The sequence below is a fragment of the Tiliqua scincoides genome, chromosome 3 (assembly GCF_035046505.1).
Source record: "Tiliqua scincoides isolate rTilSci1 chromosome 3, rTilSci1.hap2, whole genome shotgun sequence".
Taxonomy (NCBI): Eukaryota; Metazoa; Chordata; class Lepidosauria; order Squamata; family Scincidae; genus Tiliqua; species Tiliqua scincoides.
In genome coordinates this window covers 20,253,547-20,268,902 of record NC_089823.1, presented here as the reverse complement: position 1 = coordinate 20,268,902, position 15,356 = coordinate 20,253,547, and the positions used below count along the sequence as shown (strand labels likewise).

Genomic DNA, 15,356 nt, shown 5'->3' with positions numbered 1-15,356 from the left:
TCCAAGTGGTTGATCCAAGTGATCCACTGATCCAAGTGGTTGGATCCTTCAAATCACACTGATGCACTGCAGGAAGAATTACTATGCCCTAGTGGAGTCTGTTTGGAAGGAGCTAGAGTAATGAGCCAGGTGCTGAGATGTGGCAGGCAATGTTCTCTCTGGACGAGCACTTTGTGATTTCAGGAGCCATTCAATTGTTCTGATGGCAAATTGTTTATTGAGATGAGGGTTGGTGTTTATCACATTAAACTAAGACAGAATGTTACAGTGCAGTGTTCTGTCTTATGAATCCATTGGAGGACTTGGCCAAGACAGTGGTTTCTAGATCATCGGTAATGCATGCATCTGCCTCTGCAGGAGGGGAGAATGTGTATTTCAGCATTTAAGGCAGAACAAAGGCTTCTCTTGAAAATCATTACCAAGTCTTCAAGTGAATAAAATTTATGCCTTGCTAGGTAATATTTTAAGACTTTGTCTGGAAACTGAGCCAAATTTTAGTGTGCTCATAGTGTGTCACAGCCCTTCATTAAACTTGGAAGCTTTTGCACTTGCAAGCCAATGTTAGTTTTTTTTAAATCCAAAAGCAATCCATTTTTGATGCTGTTTGGCCCATAATCTCCTAGGCACACCCTATGCAATGATGAGAGAGCTATAAAATCAATTGCAGCCTATCTTCAAGAACCAAGCTATGTATTAATTAAACATGAATTGGCACACCCCTGAATCAGTATGATACAATTAGGAATGTTTAAATTTTGAAAAGTCATTATCAAAGAAGCTCATCAGTATGTGTAATTGGTGTTCCAAGGTTCATTAGTCAGCGGTCTCCAAAATATAAGGAAAACATTTTCATGAAAGTAATTACACAGCTGAAAACGAGTAATTAAGCTATAGTTCTTATATGAAGATGTTTGGCTTTCAGCCAGTGCATCTGGAGTGTGGATGATCTTTCAATTAATGCACAGTTTTGTAATATCTGCATACTGTTAAGTACGTTTAGCTGATGACAGCTGAGGCCAATGAAATTATCTTTTGTGGGCAGCAACTGTTCCCATTTTCCCGCATCATTCAGTAGGCCTTGATTCAGTCAGTTAGTTTATATTTTTATTATTATTTTTTTAAAAAGCTCTTCCTTGATTGGTTGGGCTTAAATATTTGAGTGTATGTGTTTGGTATTTTTTTCTCTCTCCTGCCCTCATGTTCCATTAGTACTGATATTTTTTTCTGTTTTTTAATCTTTTGACTTAACATTTGAGTGTGGTGATATATTTGTGGATATTGTAAGTCACCTAGAAGGCCATGTTTTTATGTTGTGTAGGGGTTGGGGGAGGATAAATCTTTTAAAGTACTGTAAATTTGTGGCCTAACATACTCCTCCAAGCCAATTTTTGAGAGACTTCGCTGCCTTGAAGCTATTTGTGTTCATCAGTTGCAGCAACCAGGACAATGTCTACTTGCAAACAAATTTTAAAGAAAGTCCAAAATATGTCTATATCTTTAGTTAATCAATTGTAGCCCCCCTTTCTCCCCATAATTGGGTGTTCTAGGCATCTTACAAATAGCATGAAACATAAATAATTGTAAAATATAATAAAGACACATCAATAGCGTTTAAATAATAGTACTGCAATACAAATTAAAAGCAGCAAACGGCATCAAAATAATAAAAAAGCAGCAGTATAAAACACAGTCCACTGGGAAATAAAACCAGTAATCAAAGCTGTCAAAAAAAGAGGAAGCAACATCTTCCCAAACCTATCACCCACTCCGACTACAATTAAAAGACCCTGCTTCTTGTTTCCACCCACCTAGGTGCACATAGGAGGGTCCTCTTGGAAGTTCTAGGGGATGAAACAGTATATAAGGAAGAAGGTAGTCCCTTAAATTCTCTGGTCCCAAGCTGTAAAGGGCTTTTAAAGTTAAAACCATATCTTGAATTGTGTCTGAAAACAAACCGGCAACTGGCAGCAACCCAAAAGAGCAGCAACCCAAAAGAGCAGCAACCCAAAAGAGTTAAATCACGGTGCCCCAGTGACCATATGGACCCATGTAACATGAACTATTATTCTTTCTCAAGTAACCATTGGAAAAGATGATGGAAGGCCAACAAGAAGAGGGCACAGATCTCAACTTAATTGGGAGGAAGATTCATAGTATTGGTGCAGACACAGAGAATCCTCCTCCCCTTTTATTGCTGCCAACGTGTCCTCAGCCATGGGTGGCACTTGGAGGAGCCGCCCTCCCAATGACTTCTGAGGACAAGTTGGTTCATATGGGAGAAGGTGGTTCCTCAGATACCCTGGATTTCAACCATGAAGAGCTTTAAAGGTCAAAACCAGCACCTTAAATTAATACCAGAAATAAATTGGTAACCAACATATATTTTTTGAGATTTTTAAAATCCCATTTTTCAGTTTTTTATACACTTGTTTTAACACTTCTTGTTGGCATCCTTCAGTCTTGGAAGACTATGGTGTCACGCTCTGAATGGTGGTTCTGGAACAGAGTGTCCTCTCCAGTGTGCGAAGCCTGGGTAAAGTAGGTATGGAGGATAGGCTGTTACCCATGCAGCAAATCCCCCCTCTCCACGTCGCTGAAATGGTCCAATGGAAAGGCAGAGGCCAATACGGTTGGTTCCAGCGGCGTCGCAGGAGTTGCCAGAACGTGACTGTGTTCAGCCATGAACTGCCTCAGGGACTCCGGCTCCGGATTTAGCCTCGAGGTTGACTCCTGAAGCCTTTTGCATAACTGGATGTAGCCACAAGGCAGTGGAGGTTTGGGATCAGAGTTTTCCTTCTCTCAGATGAGCTGCCTTCCCAGGCTGACGAGTCCCATCTACCCGGTTTTAACACTATTGCTCATTTATTTGGGATAAAATGAACTAGATCTTTAAAGAAGTATAATTTTTGAAGCAGAAGTAAGTGGAGTGGAAAAAGCACTATATTGAAGAAATATACCATGACACTACTGCTTGTAAGTAATGAAAGTACTCTTTCCCCCCCCCCCCAGGGTCATAAATATTAGTTATATTTCTTAGGAGCAGACTTTAAAAGGAAATCAAGCTGGGACTGGGAAATATTTTGAATTCCTAAGTGTCAGCATCAGTGTTTAGATCTGATGATAGTTTTACACCTGGAATTTTTCTAGTCTGAATTAAACAAGTTCCAGGGACTTGTATTACATTTGAATGAGTTACCATGATAAAGAAACTTAATTTCCCAACCGACCCCTCTTGACTTGATTTATCATTTCTTCTTCTTTTCCTTCATATGATCATTATTATTAGCCTGTTGAGTTCAAAAGTTTGCAGAATGTTATTTGAAGTACTTCATCCTTGGAGCTTGTCCAGTTTTGGAATAATCCAAAGGATGGCTTCGGATCCTTTTGAGTAGCAATATGATGTGTAAAGATATTTCTTGAAAGAGTTGCGAAGTAAAATCTCTGTGTAGCATTCTGAGTGAAGGAAAAGCAAGATCATTTGATGATTAAAACACAGCAAAGGAAGAAAAAATGTAGTTCTGTGGTGTGGTGGGATTTTTGTCTTTACTCTCTTTATCCATTATTTCTGTGTAGGTTTTTCTGAAGAATATAATTAAGCCCTCAGAGCCCTTATACTTTCTTAGTCATCAAACTTTCTTGCTCATACAGCTTTCAGAGATGCACTGTTATCACTGGTGAGGAGAGCAGATGTGAGGCACCTTGTTTATTTGTATGAAAATGGCTTCAGATTGAGATTTATATAAGTGCTGATCAAACTTGACAAAGTCCATTTTAATATGCCCAATTTAAATGACATTCCCTTTTTTAGAGCTAATTTCATCAATTAATGTCCAGTGAACTACTGCTTTCTAATTACTAGGCTAGAAGTTTATCACAGGTTCTCCATCCTCTAATTTTTAACAGTACTTTTCTGTACATTTAAATATACCCTCTCCCCCTCTGGTGTTAAATGACCTATATCTGATTGAGTTGTAATAATGGATCTTTACAAACCATGGTTTGAAAATCTGGAAACCAGCTTTGTGAGTGCATTCTCTTTCCCTTCTTTTTCTCCTGGTTAATTTTTTCTTTCCTACCCCTTTCAGCGTTAATCATAATTTACACATGTGCACAAATGATTAATGCTAATTATTTTTTATAACAGTTTTTTTTTTCAAGTGGAGTTGCAATCATGGTTTCAAATTCACATTTACATGGGAACCGTGCCTAGTCTGTTTCCTTTGGTACTTTCATGAAAGGCCCAGAAAGTCTTATCTACAGGATGCCTGTCACCATACGGTGACATACGGTCACCAACCACTTGACCACGGGGTACCTTTAATTCTAAGATTCCTTCCTTGAACAATTTCATTTTGAATAACTTCTCAGTAATTCTTTTATTTAACTATATTACATCTGTTTTAATGTTCACCTTTTTGTTATGTTCACTTGTGAACCTTTATATAGAGAACAGACTCCCAAGAAGACCATAATGTGATCCTTGTCAGAACAGATAAGACTGGTAGAGCATGGCCTGTTGATGCTCCAGGAGAACTACTGGAACCAAAAGGAGGAAGGAGGAAGAGACCAACGGTATGTATATCTTTTGAAATTTTAATTACAATTTCTAAATGTACTTTGTGTGTGTAGTGTGATCAGAGCGAAAGTGAACATGAACTTCAGGTACTATGAAAGATGGTCACTAAGCTAAGCCTAGAATGCCTAGGAATAGTTAGAAGAGGCTATAGCTTTGTGAAGCGTAATGGACAACCCAATACTAAGCTGCACTGGCACAGTGGAACCACATGGCCTCTGCTATGTCCAGCATAGCTTTGGAGCAGCCTGTTGATCCCCTTAGGATCAGGGGATATTTTCCCCCTTATCATGAGTAACTCCCCAGCCTGCCCAATGAGGCTGCTTGGATCCATGCCAACTTTTTAGTTGGGAAGTCTGAGCAACCTTGTGTAGGGCATTCAGGCCCAGGAGGGGCCATAGGATATGGTGGGGGGTCTGTTCCGCTCATCCCCTTCCTTGCTGCTGATACACCTTCCCCCTGCCACCTAGCATGACTCTTACCTCTGCTGGTGGCTGATCGTCAGGATGCATGATCAGTGGGGTGACACAGGCCTCTTCGCTGGCCCTGCCTACTCTCCAAGTGCCACAAATGTACTTTATGGCACATTTGCGATACCCTTGGCCAGTGCAGGGACTGCTGAACTGGCAGAAGGGAACCATTGGATTGTGCAGCCAGTTACTTAAGGCTTTGATCTCAGAGTATTTGTGAGTAGGGAGTATAGGGAATGGCTGAACTTGGAAATGTTTACTTTATAAATATCTATCTTCCTTTTCTGGGGCTGCAATTCAGTGACAGAAAGAGCTGATCTCAGTAGTACTTATACCAGGGGTGTCCAAAGTTTTTGGCAGGAGGGCCACATCATCTCTCTGGCACTGTGTCAGGGGCCAGGGGAAAAAAGAATTAATTTACATTTAAAATTTGAATAAATTTACTTAAGTTTACATAAATGAATATATTAAAGATGAACTTATATGAATGAATGAAGCTCTTGCAATAGCTCAAGGCCTATAAAAGGCCTTGCACAAAGCAAGGCTGGCCTTTCCTTTGCTGCTGCTACTGCACCACAGACATAAAACAGCAAGCAGTGGAGGGAGTCCTCATCCCACAGCCCACTCAAGAGGTAAAACAGTCGTCCTCATGCTGAAAGCAGTTGCATTGGACCTGTGTGGGCTTCCAGCAAGGCTCTGGAGGGCCAGAGGCTCATTGGAGACTGGGGGCTCCTTGAGGGCCGCATTGAGAGGCCTTAAGGGCCGCAAATGGCCCCAGGGTCGGGGTTTGGGCACCCCTGACTTATACTGATGGGATATTTGCCTGTTCCCCTTTTCCATCCCTCTTCCTTCTTTCATGTCCCTGCCAAATAACTGAGCAGTAGGAATGATAGTGGTGTCCATTTTTTTGTTTGTTTTGTTTGTGACCTGGAATGATATGTTTTGTACTGACATGATTGTCTGTTTTGCATAAATGCTTATATGTGCTTTTTCTCTCAAATGATTAAGAGCCCAATCCTATGCATGTCTGCTCAGAAGTAAGTCCCATTAGAGTCAGTGGGGCTTACTCCCAGGAAAGTGTGGCTAGGATTGGGCTGTAAGTATCTACCTCTAAAATTAAAGTGCCTTTTCTGATCATTTGGGGTAAAATTTTGCAGAAGTCCTTTATGTTAATGGGATTTAATGGAAAAAACCAAATGTCCATGAATTTCTCATTCTGTCAGTATGGAGCTACTTGACTTGAAATTGGAGTGCATCTGAAATTTGTGGTGTGGTTTGGGTTGGCCTATTTTTTTAAAGTTTTGAGGGAGTTTTTGAAACTGTCTTTTATAATAGTTGGCAGTCACATGAAATTAATATTCATTTTCTTGCTATTCATTTTCAGATTGCCACTCATATGGATAAGGAAAGGGTCCGGTATTTTCACAATGATGATAATCTGAGCCTGAAGGATTTGGTCAGAAATGAAAAGATGAGAACAGCAGAGGATCAAAATAAGCTTTTCATGAGAATGGCATCAAAGGTAAGGCCTATGTGTCTGAATTTATATTAAAACTGAAAGCATGTTTCCATTATTAAAAAAAACTTTAAAAAATTGTTGTCTGGCACAAAATATTCTTCTTGGGTGCCTTGAGGCCTTTATGTGAGAGCATTTTAAGGCTATTTGAGGAACAATAGGTCAGAGGATGTGCTTTATTCAAATATAGGTTTTTCATTTATTAGCAAGTGAATAAGGGCATTTCATATGAATTGTGTATGAATTTGTTACTCCTATATTTAGTGAATTTGAATGTACTATTATGTTTTGTGTGACCTCAGTCCATAATGGCAAACATATTTACTTTCAATATGTCTACAATGGTGGGTTTCAAGTTGTGTTCCATTGAATTCAAATGTTCCTCAATAAAAAGTTCAGTAATGGTGGACAAGTTTCTTTGAAAGACATCTTACCCAGTGCTGATCTTCTCCTGCGGTGCACAGGTAGTATGATGGAGGAGAGGAGGATTTGGTTTGTGTTAGGGTTACCTTTTCCATTTGCAGAAGGCAAGACTGAAGCCCAGTGGATCTGGTCAGAAACCTGTATGAACTGATTGTGTGGCATAGAACATATCTCAGAATCCTTTGTAATGCATATGGGTTGGCAAATGAACTGGTTTGGAAAAAGTTACCTGTATGTGTTGTAGGAAGTTTGAAAACCACTGGTCTGATGAAATAGTTGTTCGCATCCAAGAATTTATAGGCTACCTTTTTGATTTCAGTTTATGTGGTAACGTACTATCAAACAAGCTTAAATTCTTATTGTTTCTGCTTTCATTTTTATTGCCACTGCTGTCTACGTACCACATCCAGTCATATGTCATCCTCCCATCCTCCCAACCTCCATGAAAAATAAAATGTTACCCCCCCCCCCCCAAATCTGGCTTACTTGGTCCATTCTTTTTAGATCCCTCTGTGTGTAACTGGTAGAGGGTATACTTTAATTCCTCATAATATCAGAAAGCCTGCTGTGGAGTAATATACAGTGTTGAATACTGTCAAAAAAAATAACATGGTAGTAAGGATGTGGTACTATTGCTCTACAATAGATTATATATAAAATGACTGCTAGAACAAGTGATGTGAAAGGTTTTAAGAGGTGAAGAGGGAAGCATTGGTCCTCAGATATTGAAAAGGTACTGACTAGGCAAAATAAGGAAAATTTATCCTTTCCCTTACTCCAAATCAGTGTTCAACCTTGCGACCCCAGGTTGCAAAGCCTCAGTTGTGGGGTCGCAGTAACTTATAGGAATGAAAAAGGTTAAAGACCACTGGGCTAGAGCAGGGGTCTCCAAACTTTTTGGCCAGAGGGCCACATGAAATATCTGGTGCAGTGTTGAGGGCCAGAAAAAAATTTAAATATAAAATTTAAATAAATTAGAGATGGAACTTAGATGAATGAATAAATGAATGAGTGGGCTCATTCACTCAGCCTCTTCGGCCCTCAGAACACCCTCCAGATGCAATCAGAGCACAGCTCTGGTCACGTTCAGAGACTGGCCAGAGACTTTCAGGGGACAAGAGGCTGGCCGTGGGGCGGATAGAGACTCTCTGCAGGCCGCATCTGGCCCCCGAGCCGGGGTTTGGAGACTCCTGGGCTAGAGCACCACAAGATAAAGGGGAAAGCATTTGGTGTACCCCTTTATGTACCAGGAGATTGTGTCCCAGTCCTGCTCTTCACAATTGTGCTAAAATAGCTTTCACGGGTGCCAAATTTCATGGTAAGTTTTTCTGCCCTCTTTAATAGGAATATTTGGTTACCCTGAACAATACTGGAAGGGCATTACAGGTGTGGTGAGTGGCAGAGATTGGGCAGGGGGGAGGATAGGTTCCCAAGAGAGGGCAGATTGACAGTTGGTCCCCAGTCTTGTACTTTGTTTATTTATTTACTTGAGTTGTGACACAAAAAAAGGTTGAAGACTCCTGCTCAAAATAATACACCACTATAAGGTAGCTAGCCATTCATAGAGTGTTTCAGCATTTGGGAAGAGGTAACTAGTTTTGCATTTGACTTTCTACTGCTTGTAACTTGAAAGCAGCCTTAAAAACTAAAACTAGGAATTTTGAGCCTTTCAAAAGTATTTTAAATTTTCCTGTATGATCCTTGCCACATCCCTGTGAGGTAAACTTGAATGAGACTGTTTTGAGATTTTCCACTGAACTTCATGGCTGAGCAACGATTTGAACCTGGATTTCCCTGGTCCAAGTTGATTATGCCATGCTCTAAGTCCCACAGATTTACTGGGTGTAGATTTTTGTTTTTATAATAATAAATATGTGTTCAAAATATTAATGTGTGAAGTCTGTAGGAAATTTTTAAATCAGAAAGGAGCTAATTTAAAATACTTGTGGTAAGAACAGCAACTGAAGCCATTTTGTTAATGAAATGTGCAGAATTGACACTCAAATGATTTTCTCTTCTGTGCTTTCATGTGTGACAAAAATGAACGATAGATTTGTTACATTGAATGCCATCTTCTTGAAATTGCTGGAAGTCTAAAAATGATATTCTGTCTAGTATACGACAGAAGTGGCCCTTTAGCACAGCAGAGGGCATTATTTATCTTTTTGACTGAAATGCTGGCTTTGTGTGTATTTTTTTTAATCAGCAGCTGCTCCTAAGGAATAAGTTATGTTGCAACTAAATTCTAATGCACACTACATATAACACACAGCAAAGGAAGGAAGAATATATCTGGTTTTTATGTTTGCCTTAATGTGCACCATTTCTTTGGAAAGGTTTTTCTTCTGAATTTGGAAAGTTGATAGTGAAATTGTGCGAGGTCAGCTTTGGTGTCTGTGCTTCCATGGTGAAAGTCAACCGGGTTTCACTTGTGTATAAGGCTGTCCAAACAGATACGTTCCAGACTACATTATGTGCAGTATAAATTATTAGTAGAAAAAGATATTGTGAAAACGCCAGCAGTCATGAAATGTAAGAACAGCAAAATAGAGACAGGAGATTTTAGAAAAGTGAATTTTGATATGCTTGGAGAATTAGAAACCAAGTACTATTGCAGCCGTTTTCAACCATTGTGCTGTGGCACACTGGTGTGCTGGGAATGGTCTGCGGGTGTGCCGTGAGAGTTTGGGGGAGTATCATCTCATATTAGAGCCATTGGGGGATGTGAGTCCCCCACCAACAGCATGGTGTACCTAGTCAATTATCACAAAACTGATGGTGAGCCTTGACTGTTTTAGTATCTTGTCAGTGTGCTGTGAAACGACAAAAAGGTTGAAAATCACTGTACTATTGGGAAGAGGAGCTAAATAGGAGGTTGACAGAGCTGGAAAGGAAGATTTGCTTGCACACATGGGAACTATTGAAGTGCCCATCAGCTTCACAGACAGAAAAGGGAGAGATGTGAGAGTACCACACTGCATCTCCCCCACCCCCTGCACCAGTTGCTTTCCTCTCTCGACTCAGCTTTGGACAGCATCTCCCCCATGGCTTGCTTTGGGAAAACAGAATTTGCATTTCTGGAAGGGCACAGTCTAGGCAAGGTAAGAGGCACTGCCAAATATGTGCCTTCACTAATTATCTTGCTACCTTCGGGGCTCTAGGCCAAATATTTTATACTTTCTGCCTTCATGTTTGTCTAATTTCTCAGGAACTCTCCTCTAGAACCTCTGAGAGTTGGAGAGAACTATGAAGCATGTGTTAGGGTGCACACTAAGGGCCCAATCCTATCCAAGTTTCCAGTGCCAGTGCAGCCATGCCAGTGGGGCATGCCCTGCATCCTGTTGTGGGGAAGCAGTCACAGAGGCTCCCTCAAGATACGGGAAAACTTGTTCCCTTACCTTAGGGCTGCATTGTGGTTGCCCCGATGCTGGAAAGTTGGATAGGATTGGGCCCTAAGTTAGTTGGGACAATGTTTAGGTCTGTTGGGCCTCACTGTCTAGCCATATTTATTATTTATTGTGTTTCTATCCCACCTTTCTCCACATGAATGGGCAGCACTCCCCTGCACTTGCATTTTGTAGGGAAGGATTAGAAGGGTGGGCATTCTGACTCTTAGGAAAATCTGTCCATCACTTTCGGATCTTTTTATTGAGGAGCTTGTCATAAGCTTCCATGCCTTTGGCATGAGGACACTATATGACAGGGACTGCTGAACTGTTAAAGAATGCTTTAAAAGGTTATGAAATGAAATTGGGGCAGGGTGATATTGGCGAAGCCTGTGACAGACTCGCTCTTCCGTTGCATGGTTTCCATTGCATTGTTCATGCTTTGCAGTCCTTTGGAGGTTGTATTCTGCCCTCAGCATGTTACTGGTGTTCACCACTTCCTCAGTATGTTTAAAAACAAACAGTTAATAGATATTTTCTTTTCTTTGGGGACATCTCACCAGCAGCAAGGTTAGCCTTCTTCCATTACATTATATATACATGTGTTATTGCATTCATATACAATAATTTGCACCATGGTTGCTGCTTACTCTGCTGTTATTACAGTTTCTGAACTTCTGTAATAACCGTCTATTCCTTTTTTTACTACCTTTATTTACTATCTCTTGGAAACACAGCAAGCAGTTCAATATCTAATTCTGTACATGTAAGTCCCGGTTGATTTTGTTGGGACTTAAGCACACATTCTGTGCTCTATTTAAAAATACTAGTTGCATTACTTTTTTCACAATATGAAAAAGAATCATGCTGTATTAGGGATGTATTCTGTGCTCATTTGATTACACAGGCTAACACACATTTTGCTTCCTTAAACGTTACACCAATTCCTGAGTATATTTGGGGTGCCGATTCCAAAAATGGTGTCCGTTTTGCCCTATCACGCCTAGTTTTGGAAACACGGCATAGTCTCTTTAGTGAATGGTTCAAGCAGCTTCCTCATGAGGAAGCTGCTTGAACCATTCACTAATGAGGCTATACTATATCTCCAAAACTAGATGTGATAGGGCAAAACGGATGCCATTTTTGGAATCGGCACCCCAAATTCATATCAGACCACCATAGAGTTTGGGAAAAACTTTTCTGACCCTCAATTTTGTAGGCCTGTGTTATTGGTGTTATTGAAGTACATGTTAAAAGAAAGCTTATGGGTTGGATTGAAAGGTGCTCTTCCTCATTCAGAAGGTATCTTTTGCTCACTTTGTACTAGAGCAGCAGTTCTCAAATTGTGGATTCAGGCCCACCAGTGGATTGTGACCCAATATTTGGTGGTTTGCTAAACTGACAGGGCAGATTAGGCTAAGCTTATCAAAGATTAAACAAGCTGGTACTTTGTGGGAGGGTGGGAGCACTGCTGCCCAATCAACATTAAAGGCACACGCCTTGGCATTTATAAGTCAGGCAGTAGCCTCTAGGGCAGTGATTGCCAACCTTTTCCATCTCAGGGCATACTGACAAGGCACTAAAATGGTCAAGGCACACCACCAGGTTTTTGACAATTCACAAGGCACACCATGCTGCCAGTAGGGGCTCACATCTCCAATTGGCTCTATTAATAAATGACTTTCCCCCAAATTCCTGTGGCACACCTGTGGACCACTCACGGCACGCCAGTGTGCCACGGCAGATTGGTTGAAAATGGCTACTCTAGGGCCTCTAAAAAGTTTGGAAACCACTGTGCTATTGCAAGAAGGATGCAAAACTAAATCCAAAGATGAATAAGTACAAAAGGAAACATGAGAACCTGACTATTGTAGCACTGCTCAAGCTCAGTTGCACAGGCATTTGCAAACCAGTGCTTCCAGCTGTTTTCCTGCTGCTCATAGTTCTTTCTCATAGTCCAATCCTGTAACACTTGTAAGCCAGTGCTAAATAGTATCAGTTCAGTACAATTGGTTAATTAGCTTTATTTGAATAGGAAGAGACTGTTGGCAGGCATTCAATTTATGTATGAATTAGTTTGCAAACTTTGGGTGTCAGTTGTCATAGTTTGATTTTAGACTAGTACTAAGGAAATTTGCATAATGAATCCTTATCAGTGTAATGATAATTAAGGCTAGAAGAAAGTCTCTCACTGTTTTAGTATTTCCCATTATAAGTGTGCTGAACTCTAAGTAGGTTTACAATTTTTTTTTACATATTCCAATTCAGCCATTTGTATTCACAAATACTTGCAGTGTTCTATTTTGTCAGTTTCCTGTAATATATTTGGAGTACAACATTCCTGAAATATAAATGCTACCATTTAAAATGGATGATGTCAGTGTTGCCATGGCGATTTAAAATCACACTGATCCCGTTTATACAATCTCTACACCTTTTTCTTTCTGGCAGATTTTTAGAACAGCAGTAACTCTTTTGGATTTACGTTTTAAGGTGCATCTTGAATTCTGATTCTGTTATTACTGGAAAACAAAGGTTCAGTGGGTGAATGCATCAGCTGATGAAAAATGATGAATGGAAAATTAGTTATAAAACTCTGGTAATAAATAGAGGCACATACGCAAGCAAATGTTACAGGATTTTATGTAATAGGGTTTTTTGGTTTTTTCTTCACTATATTTGGAGATATCTTTCTTACCCAAAGTAGACATTTTTGTTATTGGATTTTAGTTCCTCATCTCTGTGTTAATGATCTCCACTGGGGTCATAATCTTGTATCTAGGGACTAATTATAATAGTTATATAACTATTCTGTTGCCATTTTCCTAAAAGCTATAATCATCAACTGTGAAAACTGAAGGAAGGAAAAATAAAGGTTATAGTAACTGTGCTTGAGCACCCTATTCACTAGTGTCTCTCTTCCTGTGTTTAGTGTGGAACTCTTTGCCCCTGTTCTCCATTAGGGACTTTCATTGGTACATTAAAAGGCTTGCTAAAAACTCATCTCTTCACTCAGGCATTTAATTAATTTCACACATCTGCCTTTTTCCTCCACTCCTTTTGTACCTTATTTGGATTGTAAGTCTGGCACGAAGGGACCATGTTTTATTTCATTTTATCTACAGCATCCAGTTCCTGTAGTTGCTCTGGAAATTATAGGTGGCAGAGGTGGTTCTAAGATAGGATGGCAAATGGTTGATATCCTTGGATTTAATAGGTAGTTGGTGTTGCACTTTCCAGGTCTGTGTTGTACTAGGCCAAATGATTTGTTTGTTACAGTAGTGTTTCTCAAACTGTGGGTTGGGAGCCACTAGGTGGGTCGCAAGCTGATTTCAGGTGAGTCCCCATTCATTTCAATATTTTATTTTTAATATATTAGACTTAGTGCTACCATGGCATGTGACTGCACTGGGGAAATGTTACAGATCTGTACTTTTAACTATTATGGCTACATAGTATAGTAGGCTACTACTATACTGTATAGTATAAATACATAGGCTACTATGTATATTCTTTTAACAATGATAGTAAATGGAACTTACTCCTGGGTAAGTTTGGGAAGGATTGCAGCCTGGGATTGTAAAAAATGTTCCTGCTTGATGATATCACTTCCGGTCATGACATCACTTTTGGTGGATCCTGACAGATTCTCATTCTAAAAAGTGGGTTCCGGTGCTAAACATTTGAGAATCACTGTAACAGTTAAAGTATAATCCTCTGCATGTCTACTTAGAAGTAAGTCCCACTGTGTTCACTGGAGCTTTCTCCCAGGAAAAGGCAACTAGGATGGTTAAGGATTTAGAAACCAAGTCCTATGAGGAACAGTTAAGAGCTTGATATGTAGCCTGGAGAAGAGAAGATTAAGAGAAGATAGGCTAGTCATCTTCAAGTATCTGAAAGGCTATCACACAGAAGAAGAGGAAGGCTTGCTTTCGGTGGTGCCTGAGGGCAGGAAGAGAACAATAGATTGAAACCGCAGTAAAGTAGATTCAGACTAGACTTCCTGAGTATAAGAGCTGTCTTATACTCTTCACTATACTCTTCACTACTATAGCCCGTTTTAACATATTCCCTTCCGCAGTACATTATGGTCGTTTTTTGTGTATCCCTAGAGACAAACGTCTTTGTTTATTTTGTAAGGAAGTTCCAGACACTCTGTCTCATATATTATTTTTCTGTCCACACCATTCTTCTAAACGAAAATTATATTTAGCCACCTGGTTTTCCTATTATCCTCCTTCTTGTGAATTTTCTCTTTCAAGGTTTATGGAAGATGCCATTGGATCCTTGACATTTACTGTTGCCAGATACCTGGCTCTTGTTCTATCCAAAACTCCTGCTTTTAGACAAGTTAATTTGTCTTTGCAAAATGTGTGACCTGTTTGTTTTTTTCTCACTTGCTTTGGGAATTTCTAGAACGCTTTATAGTTGATCCTAAGCTGTGATTCCTGAGTCATAGTATTGGTTGGTTGAACAGTTTACCCTTTGTGGATAGATTTTTCCTTGATGTGTGTCGCTTGTGTTGCATGCTTTCTGGTGTCATTGTTTTGCAGAATTTGTTACAGATGTATTATGCCATTAAAGGTTTACTACTACTACTACTATTACTACTACTCCTATAAGAGCTATAAGAGTGAGGAAGAACTTCCTGAGTATAAGAGCTGTCCAGTGCTGTAGCAGGCTGTCTCATGCAGCTGTGGGCTCTCTTTCAGTGTAGGTTTTCTAGCAGAGGCTGGTTGACTATCTGTCAGGGATGCTGTACTTGCCTGCTTTGAGCAGGGGATTAAACTAGATGATTGCAAACACCACATCCAACTTTAATATTTTATGCTTCTGTGGAAGTTTGTATTGCAGCCTTAATTACCCATCCTTTTTTTTTTTTTTTTTGTCTTCAGAGCTTTTCTTTTGCCCTTTCTTAATCTTTTTCTTCCAGCAGCTTGATGCTGTAATATCATGTTCCTGAACATTTGTCCTCTGCAGTACCACTT

General features: G+C 40.0%; 1 protein-coding gene across 1 annotated transcript in view; it reads left to right on the top strand.

Moving 5' to 3' along the window:
* CWF19L2 (CWF19 like cell cycle control factor 2) overlaps positions 1-15,356 on the top strand; it is a 90,653-nt gene that overhangs the window by 41,331 nt on the left and 33,966 nt on the right. Inside the window, exons 11-12 of the mRNA XM_066621664.1 lie at positions 4,447-4,572; positions 6,428-6,565. Of these exons, the coding sequence (XP_066477761.1) occupies positions 4,447-4,572; positions 6,428-6,565 (264 nt within the window). The remainder of the gene's footprint in view (positions 1-4,446; positions 4,573-6,427; positions 6,566-15,356) is intronic.